Source organism: Muscardinus avellanarius (genome assembly GCF_963383645.1).
Source record: "Muscardinus avellanarius genome assembly, chromosome: 2".
Lineage (NCBI taxonomy): Eukaryota > Metazoa > Chordata > Mammalia > Rodentia > Gliridae > Muscardinus > Muscardinus avellanarius.
The window spans coordinates 66264130-66290694 of record NC_137787.1 but is presented as its reverse complement, the minus strand read 5'-3'; the positions used below and the strand labels follow the sequence as shown (position 1 = coordinate 66290694).

At 40.8% G+C, this 26565-nt stretch overlaps 1 protein-coding gene across 1 annotated transcript; it reads left to right on the top strand.

Moving 5' to 3' along the window:
- Window positions 1-3207: 3207 nt before the first annotated feature.
- KLHL41 (kelch like family member 41) lies at window positions 3208-21135 on the top strand (the record flags this gene model as incomplete). Its single annotated transcript, XM_080688938.1, has 6 exons — window positions 3208-4317; window positions 8942-9099; window positions 9218-9325; window positions 16336-16521; window positions 19416-19562; window positions 21024-21135. 6 exons carry the CDS (start codon window positions 3208-3210, stop codon window positions 21133-21135), a joined length of 1821 nt encoding a protein of 606 aa, XP_080545064.1.
- Between the last annotated feature and the right edge of the window lie 5430 nt (window positions 21136-26565).

The window sequence follows — 26565 nt, the reverse complement described above, 5'->3', positions numbered from 1 at the left end:
AGCTGTTCATTTTTCTAGTGTGTTAAAACCTTTAGTGACATTTATAAATGGAAAAAGAATTAATGAGCTCTTCTTTCAGCTGTCTTAGCAGCTGACAGTGCCATTGACTTCACTGTGATGTAAAATTTAAAAAAAAAAAAAGCCTTTACTCAGGAATAGAAACGTTGAGGTTTGACAATATGTAATTCCCTGATCTGGAAGCATTCATTCATTCAACAAATATTTATAGAGCACTTACAAATTTACAAGGCCTAGGGACTGTAACACTGAATAGAACAAACTGAAAAACACTGTCCTCATAGAGTTTGTTTTAGGGGCATATTTTAGAGGTGTGTGTGTGTGTGTGTGTGTGTGTGTGTGTGTGTGTGTGTTACTGCAGATTGAACTCAGGGGTATTCTACCTCCAAGGTACACCCCTAGCCCTATTTTCTTTTCCTTTATTTTTTCGTGTGTGTGTGTGTGTGTGTGTGTGTGTGTGTGTTACCGGAGATGGAACCCAGGGGCAATATACCTCCGAGCTACACCCTCAGCCCTATTTATTATTCTTTATTTTGAAACAGAGTCTCACTGAGTTGCAAAGGGCCTCACTAAGTATTAGCTGAGGCTGACTTCGAACCTACATGATCCTCCTGTCTCAGCCTCCCAAATACTAGTAGTAGTATAAGCATATGCCACCACACCCAGCTCTATTTTATTTTCTAATTTTGAAACAGCATCTTATTAAGTTGCAGAGGGCCTTCTTAAGGTGAGAAGGATGGCTGAGAATCTACAATCTTCCTGTCTCAGCCTCCCAATTTATAGGTGTGTGCCACATTTGGCTAGAGTGCTGTGGGGGGATGGGGTACTGAGGATGGAAGCCAAGGGCATTCTACCTCTGATCTACACTCCCAGCCATATTATTTATTCTTTATTTTGAAACAGGGTCTTACTGAGTTTTTTTGTTTTGTTTTGTTTTTGTTTTTTTTTGTGGGAGTTTTGTGGGGGTTTTTTTGTGTGTGTGGTACTGGGGGTAGAACCCAGAGGCTTTCTACCTCTGGGCTATACTCCCAGACCTATTTTTTTTGGGGGGGTGGTACTGGGGTTCCTGGAAGCCCTTCTACCTCGGGGCTACACTCCCAGACCTATTTTTACATTTTCATTTTGGAAACAGGGTCTCCTAAGCCAGCGCACGGCTGGCTTCGAACCTGCGCGATCCTCCTGTCTCCGCCTCCCAAGCGCGGGGATTACAAGCGTGCGCCACCACGCCCGGCCTATTTTATATTTTATTTGGAAACAGGGTCACTAAGTTGCTGAGAGCCTCACTAAGTAGCTGAGGCTGGCTTCGAACCTGTGTGATCCTCCTGTCTCAGCCTCCCAAGCGCGGGGATTACAAGCGTGCACCACCACGCCCGGCTCACTGAGTTGCAGAGGGCCTCACTAAGTAGCTGAGGCTGGCTTCGAACCTGCACAATCCTTCCTGTCTCAACCTCCCAAATGCTGGGATTACAAGTGTGCGCCACCACGCCCGGCTTGAGTAGTAACCTTTTCATTTACAGTATTTCTGATCCCTACTGAGTTTAGGATATGATTAAGTAATAAGTGTTTCATGAAGTATGTGATACCATCTATATAAAAGGATCAATCCGCCGGGTGTGGTGGTGCACGCTTGTAATCCCCGCGCTTGGGAGGCGGAGACAGGAGGATCGCGCAGGTTGGAAGCCAGCCTCGTTGGCGTAAGAGACCCTGTTTCAAAAATATATAAAATAGGTCTGGGAGTGTAGCCCAGAGGTAGAAGGGCTTCCAGGAACCCCAGTACCACCAAAAATTAAAATAAATAAAAAATAAAAATAAATAAATGGATCAATCCTTTCACATCTAGACTTCCATATTCCATAATTAACAGTGTTCTATTATAAACAATATATTGGGTTCTAGTATTATTACATATATACATATATGTAATTTTTAACGTCTTTTCTAAGTCACATGGCTGATAAACATTTCATCCTGACTGGCTGATGTAGCACCTCATCCTGATTTTGCTGTGTTTGATTGATAACCAACTTTTGCATTTATTCTATTTTCTAACTTTTGTTGTGTGTGTGTGGTACTGGGGATGTAACCCAGGGGCCTTCTACCTCCGGGCTACACTCCCAGACCTATTTGATATTTTATTTGGAAACAGGGTCTCTTAAGACAGACAGCTGGCTTTGAACCTGCGCGATCCTCCTGTCTCAGCCTCCTAAGTGCAGGGATTACAAGCTTGCGCCACCACGCCCGGCTTTCTAACTTTTTATTTAATAAAATAATAGTCAACACCTAAAATTACAAAAGATCTTTAATGATAATATTTGTCTTTATTGATCTTTTCTTTCCCTTGTGTTGATTTTTAACTGTTTTTCTTTGATCTTGATGATTTCTTTTAATCTTTTGCTTTTATTTTTACAATTATTATTGTTTGCCATGTCCAATCCTTTGCATAGCAAGGCAGAGTGTAACTAAATTTTATAATTTAATTCAGTATTAATTATAGTTTTCCAACATTAGAACGGAGGTAATTTGGAATGTCTTAGAAAATTAGCAATTTTCCTACATTATTTCAGTTATGATGGAGTTATCATTTCAAAGGTTTTATGAAACTATAATTATAGTACATAAGTAAACATCTTTTAAGTTTCCTACTTCTACCAGAAAAACCTATATCCCACTGTTTCAAGTAGAAAATGAAAATGTGTGTGTAATAATTATTGGAAAAGGGATCTTGCTTATGAGAAGTCAAGTGAACTCACCTCATATTCTTGACCTTTGCATCATTAACTCAGCCAAAGAACTTGCCACTACACCATTTTTAGAGGAGTGACTCATTTTTATGATTCATTTTTCTTTTAGGTCAATAAACATGTTCATGTAGTAGCCTTTAGCAGTATATCTTCTAATGCTTTAATGTATTTCAAAGCATTCTACTTAAATATCTTGTTTCTTAGGTGTCTCCTAGTGTTAAAAGTTACAGTTGTTACTTTCAATCTATAACAGCTGCAAGAACAACACTTTCCAAAGTAGCTCTCCTAAATTCCCGTTGTTAGAGTTGGTATCTATATTTAGCTGGTGGGATTAAATTGCAAAGGCTTCAAGCTGGGGCACACTGATCTGCCTTTTTACAGCTAGACCTGTGTGCTGCGAGGAGCTAAAGCCTTCAGTGTCCCCTTCCTCACCCAGGTTACTTACAAAATGGATTCCCAACGGGAACTAGCAGAGGAACTGCGGCTTTACCAGTCCACCCTTCTGCAGGATGGTCTAAAAGATCTACTGGATGAGAACAAATTCATCGATTGTACCCTAAAGGCAGGGGACAAGAGTCTCCCTTGCCACCGATTGATTTTGTCAGCGTGTAGTCCTTACTTCCGTGAGTATTTTTTATCTGAAACTGAAGAGGAGAAGAAAAAGGAGGTTGTACTAGATAATGTGGACCCTGCCGTACTTGATTTGATCATCAAGTACCTGTACTCGGCCAGTATCGATCTCAACGATGGAAACGTGCAAGATATTTTTGCCTTGGCCAGCCGCTTTCAGATCCCCTCGGTGTTCACTGTCTGTGTCTCTTATCTTCAGAAAAGACTTGCTCCTGGTAACTGTCTAGCCATCCTAAGATTAGGACTTCTTCTTGACTGCCCGAGGCTCGCCATTTCCGCCCGGGAATTTGTGTCTGACCGCTTTGTACAGATTTGTAAGGAAGAGGACTTTATGCAACTGTCTCCACAGGAACTGATCTCGGTCATTTCCAATGACAGTCTAAATGTAGAAAAAGAAGAAGTAGTATTTGAGGCAGTGATGAAATGGGTGCGAACAGACAAAGAAAACAGGGTGAAAAATCTTAGTGAAGTGTTTGATTGTATTCGTTTTCGCCTTATGCCAGAAAAATATTTTAAAGATCATGTGGAAAAAGATGATATAATCAAAAGCAACCCGGAACTCCAGAAAAAAATCAAAGTTCTAAAAGATGCGTTCGCGGGCAAACTCCCAGAACCTAGCAAAAACGCAGAGAAGGCTGGGGCCGGCGAGGTTAATGGCGATGTTGGTGATGAAGATTTGCTTCCCGGCTACCTGAACGATATTCCGAGGCATGGAATGTTTGTCAAAGACCTCATCCTCTTGGTCAATGATACAGCCGCGGTGGCTTACGACCCCACAGAAAATGAGTGCTACCTTACTGCCCTGGCTGAGCAGATCCCCAGAAACCATTCCAGCATCGTTACCCAACAAAATCAGGTCTATGTGGTAGGAGGACTCTATGTGGATGAAGAAAATAAGGATCAACCACTGCAGTCTTACTTTTTCCAGGTAAGAAAGACTATGTTTATATAAACAGAAGTTTAGAGGAAAGGCTGTTAGCACCCAGTTAGCCATTTTGTGACGTATTCAGACAGCTTGTGTTTTATTCTAAATGGTGTCCTATTGTAGTCTTTTGCACTTTTGATACTTACAGCATTGGCAGAAAATATCTAATTTGCTTATTAGTATGTAATAAAAGGTTTGGTAATGAATGAGGTTCTACGTAACATTTAACTCATGAGTCAAGATTTCCTTTATACTCTTTTATCTAACATATCATGTTTACAGTGATGGTGATTATAATCAAAACCAGTATTTTGGTAAAAACTGAATTTAATCTTGTATACTCTCACCTGAAAAATAGATTGATTTCATTACCTAAGAATCCTTTCCCTACATTAAAGTGCTTTACATATTATAAAGAAGTGATAATTGTTCAGATTTTCAATTTTTCCAGTTTCCTTTTTTCTTGTAACTTAAAGTTCTTAAATCCATCATTTCATCTCTTATATTGTGGTTACTGCCTAAAATGTAATTTGTTGAAAAGGAAAAGAACTTATATACAGATTCTGCACATTTTGGGTTATCTTTCTGAAAAAAAAATGCACATGTATTCCTAATTTGAATTAATTATATTTAGAAGTTTTTTCTATTACCACGTTTATTTGGATCAGAGTTATAGTTAGACATTATTACAACTTAATAGCCTGTTTTATGTATCCACAGAAGTTTCCAGAAGAACTGATCCTACAAAATTAATGAACTTCTTATAGTTTATTTGAAAGGAGTCTATTTCATATTATTGAAGCATTTTCAGTTTATGAAGGAATAAGTAGGTTAACCTTTACCTTAAATAATGCCAATACCAATACTTTGTTTATGACTTGCTTGAAAGAGCTTGTTTAGGTCATAGCTAATCATGGCCTGGGGCTTATGTGCTCTTGAGTTGGAAAGGCCAAAGATAAGCAAGTATAGATTGTCCTACCACAGTCACAAATATGCTTTCAAAGTATGACGGACTGTGCATTCACAAAATACTACCTTTAATCAGTTTTTTAAGCTTGAAAAATGTACTCATAATAATACACTTTAATGTTTCTCAATTTTCAAAATTCCAGTGGAAAATATTATCATAAGTATGTGAACATAGTCCAGAAAATCCCTAAGCCCTGTTTTTAAATCCAGATAAACTTCAAAGGGGAAATTCAGTGAAAAAGACTACAAATATATTCAAGGAGCAAAGAAACACAGACAATAAATGTATGTGTATATACACACATACACACAAAACACACTCACAAACATACAGATATATGTATATATGTAAGGGGGGAGAAGTCATAGATCCAAGGAATAATTAGAGCCATAGAATAATTCCTCAGAACTCCTAGAGCTTTTATTCTGTTTCAAATCTAATTTATGGAATATACCTATAACCTAGTTCCTTTACTTTCAAGTATTCCGTTTAATCTTTATTCTCTTCTATTAGTACTGTTATTATTGCTAACATGGCTTCTTATTTCTGACTCAGAAGAAACCTGCTTCATGTTCTTCAAAGCCAATAAAACAGATATACAAAGTTAGAAAGTCAACCCTGTCTCTACCCCTGCTTTGCCATTTTTAAAAGGCATAAATGGTGGAACAGGATGCCAGGATAAAAACACTTGACCATAGAAGAGAATTGTAACTCACAAGAAAGCATTTGTAATGAGACTTTCAGGTTTCATTTTTTGCTTCATCACATGTTTTTAAATATATTACTTTAATAGTAATTTGATCTTTGATTGTATGATTCAAGTAGATTATGAGAATGTTTTTGCCTTAGTAAGAGAGTCCCCCCCCCAAGAATTACTAGATTCATAAAATTTCTAAGCAACACCAGGTCCAATCCCTAATTTTAACAGTAAGGAGAGTGGAACCTGGAGAGTTTAAATCACTTGACAGCTCATCTATAAAGAGGCTGGCAGGACTCGCAGCCTGCTCGTCCATCTGCTATAGAAAGTGTCCCCTAGCCGGGTTTGGTGAAACACGCCTGGCAATCCTAGTACTTGGGAGGCAGAAACAGGAGGTCACAGGTTCAAAGCCAACCTCAGCAACCCAGCAAGATGTTTAGCAACGTACTGAGATCCTGTTTCAAAATAAAAAGAGCTGTGGGTATAGCTCAGAGATAGAACACACTGGGTTCAATCCCCAGTACCACAAAAGAAAAGAGAGGAGAGGAGAGGAGAGGAGAGGAGAGGAGAGGAGAGGAGAGGAGAGGAGAGGAGGAAGGCAGGCAGGCAAAAAAGAGTTTTTTTTTAATGGGAAGGCAGACAATACCATGTAATGTGCGAATATATCCCTCAGGTTGGCATTATGGTGGCTGCTGTTCCATTATGTGTGTGTGTGGGGGGGGGGGGTTTACTGGAGATTGAACCCAGGGGCACTCTTACCTTTGAGCTATATCCCCTGCCCTATTTTTTATACTTTATTTTGAAACAGGGTCTCACTAAGTTGTAGAGGGTCTCACTAAGTAGCTAAGGCTGGCCATGAACCTACAATGCTAAGGCTGGCCATGAACCTATAATCCTTCTATCTAAGCCTTCCAAATACTGAGAGGCCATAGCCAGCTTGCTGTTTTATTTTTTTTTAAAGCAAATTATAAGTAGGGCATGGTGGTACACACCTGTAATCCCAGTACTTGGGAGTCTGAGGCAGGAGGATTACTGGTTCAAGGCCAGCCTCAGCAATTTAGCAAGGCTCTCAGCAACATAGCAAGGCCCTGTTTCTAAATAAAAATAAAATAAAACAGGGCTGGGGGAGGTAGAATGCCCTTGGCTTCTACTCCTAGCATTAAACAAACAAACAACCTATAATTTTAGATAACTTGGATTCTAATCTTTCTGTGATTCAGTTTCCTCATCTGTGAAATGGGGATGATAAAAGTGTGCAAGTGTGGTAGTGCATGCCTTTAATCCCAGTACTTGGGAGGCTGAAACAGGAGGATCACAGGATCAAGAACAGCCTCAGGAGTATAGCCAGGCTCAGCAACCTAGTAAGACCCTGTTTTAAAACTAAAAATTAAAAGGGCTGGGATATAACTCAGAAGTCAAATGCTCCTGGATTCTATCTGTAGTTCCACAAAAACAAAAAGTTCCTATCTTGAAAGATTAAATGAGATTACCTGTGTAAAGCATTTAATAGGAAACTGATGACAGTCAAAGCTCCATGTTTATCATTAGTTCTGTTATATTACATGCCATCATATTTTGTACGTTAGGCAAGTCTTCTCTCACTACACCCCAGCCTCAGACCACCTTCCTGATCAAAGAATTATTTTTCAAAAGTGAAAACATTAAGAATTACAACCTAGCGAGGCGTGGTGGCACATGCTTGTAATCCCAGCATTCAGGAGGCTGAGACCGGAGGATCGCAATTCGCGGACAGCCTCAGCTACTAGTGAGCCCCTTTGCAACTTAGTCAGACCCTGTTTCAAAGTAAAGAATAAAAAATAGGTCAGTTGGTGTAGCTCAGAGGTTGAATGTCCCTGTGTTCCATCTCCAGACCCGCAAAAAACAAAAACAAAATAAAGAATTACAACCTAAATATTGAAATGAGGGAATGCAAAGCTAGTAGTGCACACACAGGGATTAAAGCCTTTCTGTCATCCAGTCTTAGCTAAGCAAAGCTGAGGTTACTAGACCAGATAGAGAGAGGCTTCCAAGATAGCCTTCCCTACCCCACACACAACCTTTCCATGCCATGGTTCTTGGGGTCCAGTGAGTCTCGTTTTCTATATTTTCCTTCTGCCACCTAGAAGTGGTACCAGAGAGAACACCATGTCTGCAGTTGCAGACCTCAGAACAGTCTTCTTGTCCCTTGCTGTCCTAAACTGCGAAGCAGAAAAGCTTAAAATGACAAGTAGTAAGAGTTGATGGGTACCACGAACATGAGGATCACCCACCCCAAAGCCTGGGCACCGGCAGGGCCACTGTAGGCTGACGGAAGTGGTAGCAGCAAAAACTAGCCACGTTACTTCTTAATAGAAATCAAAATAAGAGAGAAGGCTACTTCAAAGGACTCCTCCCAAAGATAAGGAAATTCACATTAATGCTCGCCTGTATCAAAAATGAGAAAGCAAAATACAGGGAACTCAAAAATGTTCAAAAGAGTAAACAAAGATAGGGCCTAACATCCCAGTTGTCTGGGCTGAGTGACAGGTCCATCTGTCGGGGGTGCGGGCTTAGGGAGCAGGCTAAATATAGCATTCAGGGGTCATTCACATACCGTGACCCTCCCTTTTGTGACAACCTGTCTCTCCTTGGTGTCCTAAAAGGATTAGGATTCCTTGTTGTGGGAAGAAAATTTGACAAGAAATGTCGTTCTCACTAATCTCTGGTGATTCTGTTTTATTGTTCTTTTCTCGAATCTTGAAGATTCGGGTACTTTATTTTGGCAGGCCAAGTTTATTTTCTCATTTTTCTTGGTAAGCCCGAGTGAAAATAGGATACTTTGGGATTGTAGTTTTATTTGACATGTAAGATCTTTGTCTGTCTGGATGAATTTTAAACAATACATGCAGCATAGCATACTCTTTGGTTTGCCTGTAATTTTTTTCCTACCGAGATCCACAGTTCCTCCTGTTTATTTTCAGCTTGATAACATAGCATCGGAGTGGGTTGGACTTCCACCTCTGCCTTCAGCCAGGTGTCTCTTTGGTCTGGGAGAGGTGGATGACAAAATCTACGTGGTTGCAGGCAAAGACCTTCAGACAGAGGCTTCGCTGGACTCGGTATTGTGCTATGATCCTGTGTAAGTCAGCACGCCATTCCTGTTTCCTAAGCATTCAAATGTATAAAATCTACAACACATTTCACATTTTCAGAACTTGTAATTTACTAAAAATATAAATTCTATCATCTAATTTTAGGGCGGCAAAATGGAATGAAGTAAAAGGTCTTCCTATCAAAGTCTATGGCCACAATGTGATTTCACATAATGGAATGATATATTGTCTAGGTGGAAAGACAGATGACAAGTAAGTACTCTGACATCTCCTCAGGATTTATATACAAATAATTATTTTTTCTTTTTTTTGGTATCAGGGATGGAAACCAGGAGCTTTCTACTCTAGTCTACCCTCCCAGACCTATTTTATATTTTATTTAGAAACATGGTCTCAATAATTTGCTAAGAGCCTCACTAAGTAGTGAAGGCTAGCTTTGAACCTGCACGATACCTCCTGTCTCAGCCTCCCAAGTACTGGGATTACAAGCATGTACCACCACACCTGGCTTATTTTTTTATTTATTTAGTATGTATGTATGTATGTATTTATATCTCCGGCCTTATTTTTAATTCTTTATTCTGAAACAGGGTCTCACTAAGTTGCAAAGGGCCTCACTAAGTAGCTGAGGCTGGACGCAAACCTGCCATTTTCCTGTCTTAGCCTCCCAACGACTGGGATATACCCACATGCACCACCATGCCTGGCCAAATTAATTTTATTACAGAATTTTTTTCATCTTTTTATTTGAGTCTAATACTAAAGTAGGACTTGGTTCTTACCCAACATACCTTGGAAGGAAAAAATTAAAATAAAATTTTCAAAGTTATTGAAGGACATTACACATGATTTCCAAAGGAAAACTTACAAATTGCTAAAATAATACTATAAATAAGGCATTGTAGGTGCATGCCTTTAATCCTAATACCTGGAAGGCTGAGACAGGAAGATAACAGGTTCTAGGCCAGTCTGAGCAGTTTAGATGAGACCCTCAGTAATTTAGGGAGACATTGTTTCAAGATTAAAAAAAAAATTAAAAAGACTACAGCTTGGCGGTGGGAATGAGCATTACAGCTCAATCACAAGCATTCTGGCCATGTGTGGTGGCACATGCCTATAATCTCAGTACTTTGAAGGCTGAGACCAGAGGGTCACAGGCTAGAGGATAGCCTCAACAAACAGTGAGACTCTCATCAACCTAGTAAGACCTTATTTCAAAAAATAAAATAAAATAGGGCTGGGGGATAGAATGCCCCTGGGTTCAATCCCTAGTACCAAATTTTAAAATTATGGTTTTCTACACACCTGTAATCCCAGTACTTTGGAGGTCAAGATAGGAGGATCATAGGTTTGGACCAACCTCAGCAACTTAGCAAGACCTTGTTTCAAAATAAAACAATAAAATAAGGCTGCAGGTGTAACTCAGAGGTAGAATGCCCCAGGGTTCAATCCCCAGTACAATAGAAATAAATAAATATAAAATAAATAAAGCAACAGTTTTTATACAATATACCCATATTTTTTTGTTTTGGTTTTTGGTTTTGGGGATGGAACCCAGGTTTGTTCTACCTCTGAGCTACACCCCCAGCCCTATTTTATTTATTTATTTATTTATTTATTTATTTATTTATTTTTAGTTTGGGATATGACCTTTATTGAACTTATCCACCAGAGTGGAAATAATGTCTAAAAAATATGGAACGCTTCACGAATTTGCGTGTCATCCTTGCACAGGGGTCATGCTAATCTTCTCTGTATCGTTCCAATTTTAGTATATGTGCTGCCAAAGCGAGCACTATTTTTTGTTTTGAAACAGTTTCACTAAGTTGCTGAGGGTTTTGCTAAATTGCTGAGGCTGGCCTCAAACCCGCAATCCTGCTGTCTAAGCCTCCCAAGTACTAGGACTATAGAGGTGTGTGTCACCATGCCCTGTTCTACCCATATTCAAAGATAATATACTCTTAACTTTTTATATGTTTCTTAATCCTTGCTATTTCTATCATATGGATATTTAGAGGAAGGTGTTTTATAAACTCACACAGAGCCGAATCTTATTTGGAGCATTTTTCCTAAGTAAATAAAAAAAATTCTCTATGAAGCAGTATTCTGACTTTGGAAACATTGGGACTACTCCAAATTCCTTAAATTGTTTCCTTCAAGTAGCATTAGTAGCTAGGAAATTGATATGTCAATGAAGCATACAGGTCTTGTCAGTAAGAACATATTAGTCTTGAGGATATGATGAATGCAGCATTGCTTGACAAATGTCAAAGGAATTTTTAAATGATTCATTATCTAAAAGTAAGGGCTGGGAGGTGAAGACATTCTGGTGCAGTGCTTGTCCTGATGGGCTGGACTTGTCAGAACTTGCTGGTCATGACTCACTGGTGGGGTGTTCAGTGCCCACATCAGTGCCCAGACAGAAGCATGCCCTACCCCTCCTACAAAGTGTCGGTGTGCCAGCTTCCCTCCTCATGCCCACTGAGGAGTTTGTACTGCCATTGTATGTTGTAAATCCTTTTTTCTTGTTCTAAAATAAAACTTTTTAAAAAGAAAATAAGCAGAGCATGTTGGCACACACCTGTAATCCCAGTACTTGGGAGGCTGAGGCATGAGGATCACAGGTTCGAGGCTAACCTCAGCAATTTAGCAAGACCCTCAGTGACTGAGTAAGATTCTGTTTCATAATAAAAAAAAATTAATTGCTGAGTAGAATTCTACTCCAAAATAAAGAACAAAATTATGTCATTTGCAAGAAGATGGAAAGACCTGGAGAACATTATGTTAAGTGAGATCAGCCAAGCACAGAAAGAGAAGGGACATATGTTTTCTCTAATATGCCCAAACCAGGGAGCATTAGGGATACCAGAGGGACTCCTGATAATGGAGGGGAAACCTCAGCAAAGCTAGAATGGAAGGATAGGAGAGGAAGAAGGCTGAGGTTGATTAATGGAGGAGCTACATCCAAATATGTATAAAAGAATATAGCATGGTTAACCTGGACACTCATTGTTGGGAAGGGGTAGCGGGGGGGGGGCACCAAGCACTGTCTGAATGTATGCCATTTTCAATATGATCCACATAAAAATAAAAAATAAAAAAAATTTTAATAATAAAAATATTTAAAAGGGTCTGGGGATGTAGGTCAGAGATAGAATACCCCTGGGTTCCATCCAAGGAAGGGAGGGAAGGAGGAAGACTGGGGCTGAGGTTGTAGCTACTGGTAGGGTACTTGTGGAGACGATATGTTCTATCCTCAGTACTCCAGTACTGCTAAATTTGGGGGGGGGGGTAATGAAACCCAGGAGCATTCTACCTCTGAGCTACACCCTCAGCCCTATTTTTTTTTTTTATTCTTTATTTTGAAAGAGCATCTCACTGAGTTGCAAAGGGCCTAAGTAGCTGAGGCTGTCCATGAACTGCGATCCTCCTGTCTCAGCCTCCGGATGCTGGGATTACAAGTGTCTACCACGCCCAGCTCAAAACATGACTTTATATCATACTCTTATCATGAAGTTTTTCAGTAATACCAGTAGTCAGATATTAGAGGAAGCACTTCTACTCCAGATAGCTGGTTTTTTTTAATGAGATTAAGAAAAAATTATCACTGGGCACAGTGGTGCACACAACCTGAAAATCCCAGTACTTTGAAGGCTGAGACAGGAGCATCACAGGTTCAAGGCTAATATTTCAAAATAAAAAATAAACTCCCATCACTGAATTATAATTTAAGGAATCATAAACAAGGCATGGTAGTTTACGCCTGTAATTCTAATACTTGGGAAGCTTGAGACAGGAGGATCGCAAGTTTAAGGGCAGCCTCAGCAACATAGATTCTCAGCAACCTAGGGAGACCCTGTTTCAAAACAAAAAATAATAAGAGCTGTGGTATAGCTCAGAGATAAAATACCTTTGGGTCCAATCCCAATACCAATAAATTAAATAAATAAATAAATAACCATAAAAAACTTACTGAGAATAATTTAGATTACTCTAGAATTTCTCCTAGCATTTAGCATGTAAGACTATTTTTATCGCTTTTCAACCTAGACAACTAATTTATAGTCTGAGATTTTTTTCAAAGTAATACATGCTCCATATGAGAAACAAAGTCAAATTATTCACAGAATTGCTTTTAAAAATGTTAAGTTTTCTCAGTACTTGGGAGGCTGAGACAGGAGGATTGCAGGTTCAAAGCCAGCCTTAGTAACTCGTAAGGCTCTCAGCAGCTTAGCAAGATCCTGTTTCCAAATAAAAAATAAAATAGGCAGCCAGGTGTGGTGACTCACACTTATAATCCCAGCATTCGGGAGGCTGAGACTGGAAGATCGCGGTTCGCGGACAGCCTCAACTACTTAGTGAGGCCCTCTGCAACTTAGTGAGACCCTGTTTCAAAATAAATGAATAAAAAATAGGGTAGGGGGTGTAGCTTGGAGGTCAAATGCCCCTGGGTTCCATCCCCAAACCCACAAAAATAAATAAATAAATAAATAAATAAATAAAAATAAAATAGGTCTGGGGATGTGGCTCAGAGGTAGAAAGCCCCTGGGTACCATTTACCATCCCCAGTACCATGAGGAAAGAAAGAAAGAAAGAAAGAAAGAAAGAAAGAAAGAAAGAAAGAAAGAAAGAAAGAAAGAAAGAAAGAAAGAAAGAAAGAAAGAAAGAAAACCAGGCATGGTGGTTCCTACCTGTAATCCCATTACTTGGAAAACCGAGACAGGAGGATCACGGATTCACGGTTAGTCTCAGAAACATAGTGAGACTCTTAGCAACCTAGCAAGACTCTATTTCAAAACAAAAACTTAAAAGAGCTAGAGATTTAGCTAAGAGGTAGAGTGCCTCAGGGTTCAATCCCCAGTACCCTCCCCCACACACACACACGCACAAAAGAAGGTTCTAAACTGGTCATGGTGGTACACACCTGCAACCCTAGTACTTGGGAGACTGGGGCAGAAGGATCACAGGTTCAAGGTCAGCCTCAGTAACTTAATGAGATCCTGTTTTAAAATCAAATAGGGCTTGGAGTAAAGCTCAGAGGCATACTGTCTCTGGGTTAAATCCCCAGTCCCAAAAAAGAAAAAAAAAAAAAAAGAAGAGGAAGATTCTAAGCCAGGTGTAGTGATACTTGACAGGCTGAGACAGAAGGACCACAGGTTCGAAGCCAGCCTTAGCAATTAAGGCCCTCAGCAACTTTGCAAGATCTTATTTCAAAATAAAATAAAATAGTCTTGAGTATAGGTCAGAGGTAAATGCTCCAAGTTTAAATAGCCCACCCAAAAAAAGGCTGCGGCTGTATCTCAGATTTAGAATGCCCCTAGGTTCAATTCCCAGTACCAAAAGAAGCTTCTAGCTAGGCATAGTGGCACATGCCTGTAATCCCAGTACTTGGGAGACTGAGAAAGAAGGATTAAAGGTTGGAGGCCAGTTTAGCAAGGTCCTTAGTAGCTTAGTGAGACCTCTTTGAAAATAAAAAATGTAATAAGGCTAGGGATATACCTCAGGTAGAATGCCCCTAAATTCAACCTCTAATCCTTAGTACCACAAATAAATAAAAATAATAGAGCTGGGCATGGTGGCGCATGCTTGTAATCCATGTATTTGGCTTTTTTTTTTCCCTAGTACTGGGGTGGAACCCAGGGGATTTTCTATCTCCAGGCTATACTCACAGACCTATTTTATACTTTATTTGGAAACAGGGTCTCACTAAGTTGCCAAGAGCCTCACTAAGTAGCTGAGACTGGCTTTGAACCTGTGTGGTCCTCCTGTATCAGCCTCCCAAGTGCAGGGATTACAAGTGTGCTCCACCACACCCGGCTGTCACCCCTGTATTTGGGGGGATGACACAGGAGGATTGTAGATGAGTCCCTCAATAACTTAATGAGACCCTGTTTCAAAATAAAGAATAAAAAATAGGGCTGAGAATATAGCACAAAGGTAGAATGTCTGTGGGTTTGATTCCCAGTACCACATACACACAACACTCTTGGTGGGAATGCAAACTGTTATGGAGATTAGTGTGGAGATGTCTTAGAAAACTGGGAATGGATCCACTATATGATCCTGCCACCCCACTCCTGGGTCTCTTTCCAAAGGGGATGAAATCAGAGAACTTCAGTAACATATGCACACCCATGTCCATAGCAGCACAATTCACAAAGCCCAACTATGGAACTAACCTAGGTGTCCATCAACAGATGAATGGATTACAAAATTGTGGAAAATATATGCAATGGAATTTTACTCAGCAATAAAAAAGAACAAAAGTATGTCATTCATAAGAAGATGGAAAGACCTGGAGAACATCATGTTAAGAGAGATTAGCCAAGCACAGAAAGAGAAGGGACAGCCAGGCGTGGTAGCGCACGCTTGTAATCCCAGCACCTGGGAGGCTGAGACAGGAGGATCACACAGGTTTGAAGCCAGCCTCGGTTTCTTAGTGAGGCTCTCAGCAACTTAGTGAGACCCTGTTTCCAAATAAAATATAAAATAGGTCTGGGAATATAGCCCGGATGTAGAAAAGCCACTGGGTTCTGCCTCCAGTACTACAAAAAAAAAAAAAAAAAAAAAAAAGGAAGGAAGGAAGGAAGGAGAAAAGAAGGAGAAGGGACATATTTTTTCTAATATGCTCAAGCTAGGGAGTATTAGGGTTACCAGAAGGACTCTAGATAATAGAGAGGAAACCTCAGTGAAGCCAGGAAGGAAGGGTAGAGGAGGAAGAAGGCTGAGGTTTATTAATAGAAAAACTACATGCAACTATATGATGTGAATATAACATTGGACACTCAGTATCAGGAAGGGCAAAGCAGGGTGGGGGAGGGCACCAAGTACTGTGTGAATATATGCCACTGTCAACATGATCCACACTATGATATGAGACTACAGTGCACCAATAAAAATAAATATAAATAAATAAATAAATGGGCTTGGAGTCTAGCTCAGTTGTAGAATGCTCCTGGGTTTACTCGCCATTACCACAACAAAACAAAACAGGTTCTTTTTTTTTTTTTTTTTGCGGGTCTGGGGATGGAACCCAGGGGCATTCGACCTCCGAGCTACACCCCCTGCCCTATTTTTTATTCTTTATTTTGAAACAGGGTCTCACTGAGTTGCAGAGGACCTCACTAAGTAGCTGAGGCTGTCCTCGAACCGTGATTCTCCGGTCTCAGCCTCCCGAATGCTGGGATTACAAGCGTGCGCCACTACGCCCGGCTTACAAAACAGGTTCTAAAAGAAGCATTTGTTGACTTTTATATTCACAGAAAGTGTACAAACAGGATGTTTATCTATAACCCCAAGAAAGGAGACTGGAAAGATCTGGCTCCAATGAAAACCCCTCGTTCCATGTTCGGAGTGGCAGTCCATAAAGGCAAAATTGTGGTTGCAGGAGGTGTCACTGAAGATGGCCTTTCAGCCTCTGTTGAAGCTTTTGACCTCAAAACCAATAAGTAAGTTGCCTTGTTATAGAACATGAATCACTGAGCGTGTGTGTGTGTGTGTGTGTGTGTGTGTGTGTGTGTGTGTGTGTGTGTTACTGGAACCCAGGGTCATTGTATCTCTGATCTACATCCAGCCTTTTTTTTTTTTTAACAGGGTCTCACTGAGTTGCAAAGGGCCTCACTAAGTAGTGGCTGAGGCTGTCCTTGAATCTCCATGCTCCTGTCTCCGCCTGCCAAATGCTGGGATTACAGACATGCGCCACCACACCCGGCTATCACTGTGCATTTTAAGTGACATTTAGATAGAAGTTTAGCCTCCTAATTAAGACATGAAGAGGCGGAGGGGCACAGATTAAAGAACAAGCACTTTCACCTCTTTTCTTCTGATTTTAATGGGTATTAAGCTCTCTGTCTTTCATACATTCCATTGTTTGTAATTTGGAGCACATGACCTTCCAGTTATCATTGGCAGGCTTTCTTTGCCATTTCTTGAGCTCACACATCTGGATTAGTACACTTTTTATACTCCTATTTCAGCCGGGCATGGTGGCGCACGCCTGTAATCCCCGTGCTTGGGAGGCTGAGACTGGAGGATCTCACGGGTTTGAAGCCAGCCTCAGCTACTTAGTGAGGCTTTCAGCAACTTAGTGAGACCCTGTTTCCAAATAAAATATAAAAAAGGTCTGGGGGTATAGCCCGGAGGTAGAAAGCCTCAGGGTTCCACCCCCAGTACCACCAAAAAATAAATAAATAAAAATATACTCTGATTTCGCAATGAAGAAAACATTAGAGCACTATTACTACTTTTTTAGGAACCATGTAGGCCTGGTTATAAAATAGACTTTGATATCTGAAAATCACAAAGAACTTTTATGGAATACGATTTAAATGATCATTAAAAAGGATGTTCTTGAAAAGCATGGTGGTACACACCTGTATCCCAGTACTTGAGATGCTATCAGGTGGATCACAGGTTCATGGTCAGCCTCAGAAACTTAGCAAGGCCCTCCACAACTTAGACCCTGTTTAAAAAAATTTTTTTTCTTTTTTTCTTTTTCTTTTTCTTTTCTTTCTTTTCTTTCTTTCTTTTTTTTTTTTTTGTGGTGGTGGTACTGGGTTCCTGAAAACCCTTCTACCTCTGGGCTACACTCCCAGACCTAGTTTATATTTTTGTTTGGAAACAGAGTGTCTTAAGCCAGCACGGCTGGCTTCGAACCTGTGCGATCCTCCTGTCTCTGCCTCCCAAGCACGGGGATTACAAGCATGCGTCATCACGCCCGGCTCAAAGTTTAAAAAAATAAAAGTAATAAAATAGAGCTGAGAGTATAGCTCAGAGGTAGATTGCCCCTGGGTTCAATCCCCAGTACCACTGGGGTGGGGAGAGATGTTCTTGAAGACTATGTAGTATGGGTAAATACTCAGGATGTAAGGAGTTAAAAGAATCAGCACAGCCGGGCTTGGTGACACAAACTTGTAATCCCAGCATTAGGGAGGCTGAGACTGGAGGATGGTGGTTCGCAGACAGCCTCAACTACTTAGGCCCTCGCAAGTTAGTGAGACCCTGTTTCAAAATAAATAATAAAAATTAGGACAGGGGGTATAGCTTGGAGGTCGAATACCACTGGGTTCCATCCCCAGACACACACACACACACACACACACACACTAAAAAATTCAGCACAAGCCAGGTAAGGCAACACATACCTGTAATCTAAGTAATTGAAAAGCTGAGACAGGAGAATCACAGTTCAGCTTCAAATAAATTAGAAAGGGCTGGGATATAGCCCAATGGTAGAACAGCTCTGGATTCAATTCCTACACACACACACACACACACACACACACACACACACACACAAATCAGCACACAAGACTGTAAACCCTCTGCTGATTTTATTCATATCTATGATACTTATATTGAAGTGGGTTTTTTTTACTTATTTATTTTGTGGTACTTGGGATTGAACACGGAGACATTCTATCTCCAAGATACACTCTCAGCCCTATTTTATTCTTTATTCTTTTTTTTTTTTTTTTGGTCTTTTTTGGAACTGGGAATATACCCAGAGTACCACACCTGCAAAGCAGGCTCTTTGCCACTGAGCTACATCCCAGCCCCTTATTCTTTATTTTAAACAAGGTCTCACTAAGTTGCAGAGGGCCTCCATTAAGTAGTTGAGGCTGGCCACAAACCTGTGATCCTCCTGTCTCGGCCTCCCAAGTATTGGGATTACAAATGTGCACCACCACACTCAACTAAGTGATTTTTGTTTTTTTGTTTTGGTGGTACTGGGGATGGAACCCAGGGGCATTCTACCTCCGAGCTATACCCCCAGCTGTGTTTTTTATTCTTTATTTTGAAACAGGGTCTCACTAAGTTACAGAGGACCTCACTAAGTAGCTGAGGCTGGCCGTGAACCCTGATCCTCCTGTCTCAGCCTCCCAAATGCTGGAATTACAAGTGTGCACCATCGTGCCCAGCTAACCAGTGGTTGTTTTTTGTTTGTTTGTTTGTTTGTTTGTTTGTTTGTTGGTGGTACTGGGGTGGAACCCAGAGGCTTTCTACCTCCGGGCTATACTCCCAGACCTGTTTTTTATACTTTATTTAGAAATAAGGTCTCACTAAGATGCTGAGAGCCTCACTAAGTAGCTGAGGCTGGCTTCGAACCTGTGCGATCCTCCTGTCTCAGCCTCCCAAGCGTGGGAATTACAAGCGTGCACCACCACGCCCGGCTAGCCAGCGATTTTTTAAATGACAAAATCATACCCAAATGTTGCTTCTGAATATGTCTAATTTTTCACTACTTGAATTACTAAATTACAATTTTCTATAATTGCTCAGTAAATACATTTGGCACTTCTTTAAGTTCTTACATTGACTGTATTTTCAATTAAATACCTAGATGGGAAGTGATGACTGAATTCCCCCAAGAAAGAAGCTCCATCAGTTTGGTCAGTCTGGCTGGATCCCTCTATGCTATTGGGGGTTTTGCTATGATTCAACTGGAGTCCAAAGAGTTTGCACCCACTGAAGTCAATGACATATGGAAGTAAGTTCTCATTCCAGTTTTTAGAACCCAATCTTAAATCAAGTAACTGCCAAACTGATCAAGTTTTGTAGTATATAAGTTGGACTCTTTTTAAAGATGCAAGCTGCTCTTGGTAGTAATAGACTAAACACTTCAAGCCTAATTGAACTTTTACACATGCTACTTCACTTGATCAAGTACCAGGTCTTATTATAGGTGTGAGCTTAGGAAAGAATTTATCTTGATCTGTTTCTTAATCTGTAAAATGAGAATTGAACCAAGCAAGGTAGCACAGGCCTACAATCCCAGTATTTGGGAGGTTGAGACAGAAGCATCACAGGGTTTGAGCTCAGTCTCAGCAATGTAGAGAGACTCTTAGCAACTTAGTGAGACCCTATTTCATAAAACAAAGGATAAAAAGATATGGGGGTGTAGCTTGGAGACAGAATGCCCCAACACACACACACACACACACACACACACACACACACACACACACACACACACACTTAATGAACTGTTTAGCCCTTTTAGCTCCAAAAGTGTAATGCTTCAGGCATACAACTGAGCAAAAGCTACTCTACTACCTTTCTCCCAGAGAGTAGTTTATTTCCTAAGAAAACACAGCTCTGAAGAAACATTTAACCTCTTGAGTTTGTCATGAATTCATCACATCTATTTTGAATTTAATTTATTCTTCCAATTGTTTGATGATTTAGTTAACAAAAGCTTTTTTTTTCAGTACTGGGAGTGGAACCCAGGGGCACTCTACCTCCGAGCTACACCCCCAGCCTTATTTTTTATTCTTTATTTTGAAACAGGGTCTCACTGAGTTGCAAAGGACCTCATTAAGTAGCTGAGGCTGTCCGCAAACCGTGATCCTCCTGTCTCAGCCTCCCGAATGCCGGGATTACAAGCATGGGTCACCACACCTGGCTTTAACAAAAGCTTTTTTAAAAAGAAAAAAGTGAAGCTGGGCGTGGTGGCACACACGTTTGTAATGCCAGTACTGGGGAGTCTGAGACAAGATGATGGCAGGTTCAGGGCCAGCCTCAGCTACTTAGTGAGGCCTTCTGTAACAGTGAGATCCTGTTTCAAAAATGAAAAAATAAAGCTGGGGTATAGCTCAGAGGCGGAATGCCCCTGGGTTCAATCCTCAGTACCACACATACACAACACACACCACTTGTCTACCCAGTGGCCCCTGCTGCCTTCAGTCAAGTGTAAAGTCTGAGGACTCCTCAGAGAGGAAGGGGAACACTTTTCCATGGAGTGACCATTATATATCAGGTGGCATGCTGGGCATGGGAACAACTCAAAGCATAAGGCTACTACCAGTCCTTGCTTTTCCCCAGTTCTCACTCTTCCAGAAGAGTGCGTACAGTGGCCCATAGGCCAGCCACGCTCGTACAGCGAGCATACGGGAACCTAGAGAGCGATCTACTTCAGAGTGCCTTACTGTTTTCTTCCCCTCTCCACCAGGTATGAAGATGATAAGAAAGAATGGGCTGGGATGCTGAAGGAGATACGCTATGCTTCGGGAGCTAGTTGCCTAGCAACACGTTTAAATCTCTTCAAACTGTCCAAACTATAAGCAAGGTGATAAAACATAAATAGATTGGAAAGTGGTGTGTTTGGATAATAGGGCTTCAATTTATTCTGTTTTCTAAAGGCTTGTACAGAGATTCATGCAGAAATTACTCAATAAGTTATTGTCGAAGAGGTGAACAGTTTATCAAAACCTCAAGCCGTTGGACTCTTCAATGTAGTAATCAGAGCTTAGAAACATTTTCTAATAAGAGATTAAATGTTCAGTTGAACAAATTATCTTTTGTTAATTTATCTCATTCGATGAATTATAAAGGAAGTTCCTAAATTTGAGTTGTTTACTAAGCTTTTGTATTGGTAGGATACCTTTATACTTGTTTTCTATTACAAATGAAATATATACATCCACATTTTTTAAATGTTTAAAATGTCAAAACCTTTCCTGATCTTCCACCTATGACAGGAATCCTATGCATCCTATTAAAGATTACATTCTACAAGATTATTTGAAACTGCTATTTAAAAAATATAATAAATGAGTCTCATTTGAAGGAGAAACATCTTAAGTAAAAGTAGTCAAACCCAAATTGCCTTTTTCCTCCATTCTTTTGATGACACTGGCATATTGTGATGTACAAATCAAATTTTAAAACTTTTAAACTTAAAACCAATAAATTATAGTCTTCACATCTACACCGTGTGTGACAGGAGAGTTAGGGAGAACCTTTAGGAAATAGACTGATTTTTTAACTTCTGGGGCAGAGAATGGAGAAAGGCACATAGTCATTGGTTAAAATTTTAGCTATAGCCAGGCATAGTGGTGCACGCTTGTAATCCCAGCATTCGGGAGGCTGAGACCGGAGGATCACGGTTCGAGGACAGCCTCAGCTACTTAGTGAGGTCCTCTGCAACTCAGTGAGACCCTGTTTCAAAATAAAGAATAAAAAATAGGGCAGGGGGTGTAGCTTGGAGGTTGAATGCCCCAGGGTTCCATCCCCAGACCCACAAAAAAAAAAAAAGCTTTTTTTTAACAAAAGGAATACCTATTTGCTAAATTTCTGATAGTAAGAAAGAGGACTATCAGCTACTTAGTGAGGCCCTCAGCAACTTAGTGAGACCCTGTTTCCAAATAAAGTATAAAAAAATAGGTCTGGGAGTATAGCCCAGAGGTAGAAAAGACCCTGGGTTCAACCCCAGTACCACCAAAAAAAAAAAAAAAAAAAAGAAAAGAAAGAGGACTATATGATCCCATTTTCTAGGATGTAAGGCCTTACACCAGTTTCTTCTTAGTGTGTAAAATAAATTGACTCCTCAGTCTGTCTGTAATCATCAAATTCAGCTGTATGCAAAGTCACCAACTAATCATTCTACCTCTGAGGGACACCCCCAACCCTATTTTTTTTTCTTTCTTTCTTTATTTTTGTGGTACTGGGGAGTGGAACCTAGGGGCTTTCTACCTCTGGGCTACACCCCCAGCCCTATTTTATCATTTATTTGGAAGTAGGGTCTCACTACGTTGCTGAGTGCCTCACTAAGTAGCTGAGGCTGGCTTCAAACCTGTGCGATCCTCCTGTCTCAGCCTCCCAAGTACAGAAATTACAAGTGTGCACCACCATGCCTGGCTTGTTCTTTGTTTTCTTTCTATCTTTCTTTCTTTCTTTCTTTCTTTCTTTCTTTCTCTCTTTCTTTCTTTCCTTCCTTCCTTCCTTCCTTCTCTTGGTGGTACTGGGTGGAACCCAGAGGCTTTCTACCTCTGGGCTACACTCCCAGACCTATTTTATATTTTTTTGGAAACAGGGTCTCACTAAGTGGCTGAGAGCCTCACTGAGTAGCTGAGGCTTGCTTTAAACCTGTGTAATCCTCCTGTCTCAGCCTCCCAAGCGTAGGGATTATAAGTGTGTGCCACCACACCTGGATTTTATTCTTTATTTTTTAACCTAGGTCTCAAGTTTCTGAGGCTGGCCACAAACCTGTGATTCTCCTTTCTCAGCTTCCAAAATACTGGAATTATGAATGAGCCACCACGTCCAGCTCAGTCGCAGTTTTTTGTTTTGTTTTGTTTTGTTTTGTGGGTCTGGGGATGGAACCCAGGGGCATTTGACCTCCAAGCTACACCCCCTGCCCTATTTTTATTCTTTATTTGGAAACAGGTTTTCATTGAGTTGCGGAGGACCTCACTAGGTAGCTGAGTCTGTCCGCGAACCGCGATCCTCCAGTTTCAGCCTCCCGAATGCTGGGATTACTACCTCTTGGCTATACTCCCAGACTTTTTTTTTTTGGTGGTACTGGGGTTCCTGGAAGCCCTTCTACCTCCAGGCTACACTCCCAGACCTATTTTTACAATTTTATTTGGAAACAGGGTCTCCTAAGCCAGCACGTGCGGCTGACTTTGAACCTGCGTGATCCTCCTGTCTCTGCCTCCCAAGCGCGGGGATTACAAGTGTGCACCACCACGCCTGGCCTCCCAGACCTTTTTAATATTCTATTTGGAAACAGGGTCTCACTAAGTTGCTGAAAGCTTCACTAAGTAGCTGAGGCTGGCTTTGAACCCGTGCAATCCTTGTCTCAGCTTCCCAAGTGCGGGGATTGCGGGGATTACAAGCATGCACCACCATGCCCGGCTTCAGTAGCTGTTTTTTTAAGACAGAAAAAAAGTAAAAAAGAAATGAAAGGAAGCCAGGCTCATGCTTGTAATCCCAGCATTTGGGAGGCTGAGACCAGAGGATTATGGTTCACAGATAGCCTCAGCAACTTAGTAAGGCCCTCTGCAAATTATTGAGATCCTGTTTCAAAATAAAGAATAAAAAATAGGGCAGGGGGCATAGCTTGGAGGTCGAATGCCCCTGAGTTCCATCCCCAAACCCGCAAAAAAAAAAAGAGCCAGGCGTGGTGGCGCACGCTTATAATCCCTACGCTTGGGAGGCTGAAACAGGAGGATCACACAGGTTCAAAGCCAGCCTCAGCTACTCAGTGAGGCTTCCAGCAACTTAGTGAGACCTTGTTTCCAAATAAAATATAAAAAAGGGCTGGGAGTATAGCCCGGAGATAGAAAGCCTCTGGGTTTCACCCCCAATACTACAAAAAAAAAAAAAAAAGAAAGAAATGAAAGGAATATATATCTTTGTGTGTGTGTGTGTGTGTGTGTGTGTGTGTGTGTGTGTGTGTATATATATATATATTTTTTTTTTTTTTTTATTCAGGCAGCCTAGAAAAAGGACAGTAAAATTTTTATGGTACATATGAAGAGTATTTGTGATGGTAAGTGAAAGTTACATCAGAGTCACTTAACCAAGATTTCTATGTAGCTCAAATATATGATAGCCAGATGTGGTGGTTGAGACAGGAGTAATTGCAGGTTGGAGGACAGCCTCAACAAGGTAGTGAGACTCAGCAACCTAGCAAGACCTTGTTTCAAAATAAAAACTAAAAAGAGCTGCGGGTGTAGCTCAGAAATAGAATGTCCTTGGGCTCAATCCCTAGTACCCCTCTACACACACACACACACACACACACACACACACACACAACATAAAATAACTAGATTTTCAACCATTTATATCAAAGGAAACAATTTATAACTCTTATCAGCTTAATCATTTTATTTTAAAAGATGCATAGTAAAAACTTATTTGAAATTTAGTTCTTGTCATTTGAGAAATAGAACATAGTCATGTAAATGGATAACACCTGGAATTTAACACTATAAGTATCCTAATATAAATGAACATCATGAGGAAATTCAGGAGGAAGAATGGTTAGGAGATACCTTCCACTTCTTACATTTCTGATTCTGCCCCCCCCAAAAAAAAAGTCACGAAGTTCACTCTGCCAAGATCTTTTAAGTATTGGGGCTCAAGTCATACAAAACCATGGGATATTTTAAACACGCATTTTAAATAAACCTAAGCCAAATATCATTGAAGCAAATTACATGCAAGACACATATTTCGAAGCTGTGTTAGTGATAGAAAGCACTCTGGCTTCCAGCTGTGGGGCGGGGGCAGTGAATCTAAAGGGTCCTGGAGTCAAGAGTCTAGTTTCAGATGGCCAGACCCCTTCTTCACCTCACACCTCCACTCCAGTGGGCTGAGTGGCCACACTACGGCTTCCTGTTGAGCACAGATATATCACTCTTGAAGGAAAGGCTGGGAATTATAGAACATGGTAGGTCTTGAGTAACTAATTTAAGTGTGTTACAAAACAGAGAGCAAATCATCATTCCCTCAGCATGTGAAGGATCAGACCAGGTCAAGACAGGTCCACTGGAGCTACCGCTCCATTCCTTCCATTTAGAAGGGAGCTCATGTGTCTTCCCAGTCGGGCTTTCACACTCCCACTTCACCAAACTATTGTCAAAGTTATTGTTACTCGTGTGTGTGTGTGTGTGTGTGTGTGTGTGTGTGTGTGAGAGAGAGAGAGAGAGAGAGAGAGAGAGAGAGAGAGAGAGAGAGAGAGGGAGAGAGGGAGGGAAACATGAACGTGCAGGCGTGCGTGCGCTATCTGCTGCGCAGAACCCAGGGCCTCTCCTGTGTTAGCTAAATCACATTGCTAAATTAAAGGGCATTTCGCAGTGATCAACTTTCCTAACCTATTAGCGGAATTTGATATAACGGCTTGCTTCCTTCTTGAAATGAAATGCTCCTCCCTGGCTTCTAGGAAGTATGATCATCTCCTCTGACTTTTCCTCCTATCTTGTTGGCCACCTCTACCCAGTATCTGTTGCTGGTTCCTCTTTTTACCCTCTTAATGATGGAGAGCCTGAGCTCGGTTATCAAACTCTCCTCCATTCACTCTTTTCTAATCACATCTTCAGTGTTTCATCTAGTCTCATGGCATTAAATACCAATGACAACTTTCCATTGTCTATATGGAGCCTGGGCCTCAAACCTGAACTCCAAACTCATTTATCTCCACTTAGATATTTTAAAACCATCATAAACTCACAATGTCTAAAATTCATGATCCCCCACCCCCACCTTGCTCTTCCTGTAGACTTCCCCATCTCAGTAAATGCCAGTGGTATCTTTTTGGTTGCTCAGAACAAAAATTTAGAATTATTCTTGGACTCTTGTTTCTCTTACGTCATATCCACCAGTGAGCAATTTCTGTTGCCTTTACCTTCCAAATCCATTCTAAAAGTCTTCTCATTACCTCCACTGCTACGACTCTATCAGAGCCACCATCCATTTCTTGCCTGGTCTATTGAAAAGTCCTTTAAGTGGCCACTGTACATTTCTGGCTTACTTTCACATTTGCCTCACTGCAATTTTCTTATCTCCACAGAGTGATGTAGTTGAAACGTGAGTGCTTATCATTCCTTGAGACTCTCCCGGGGCTTCTCATCTCACTCATAGTTGTGAGGTTGCACACACTTGACTCTGCTCTCTCTTTTCCCTTATTATATCCCACTCCAGCCACCAGGGCTCCCTCATTATTCTCAAACATGCCAGAAATGTTACCATCTCAGGATATTTAC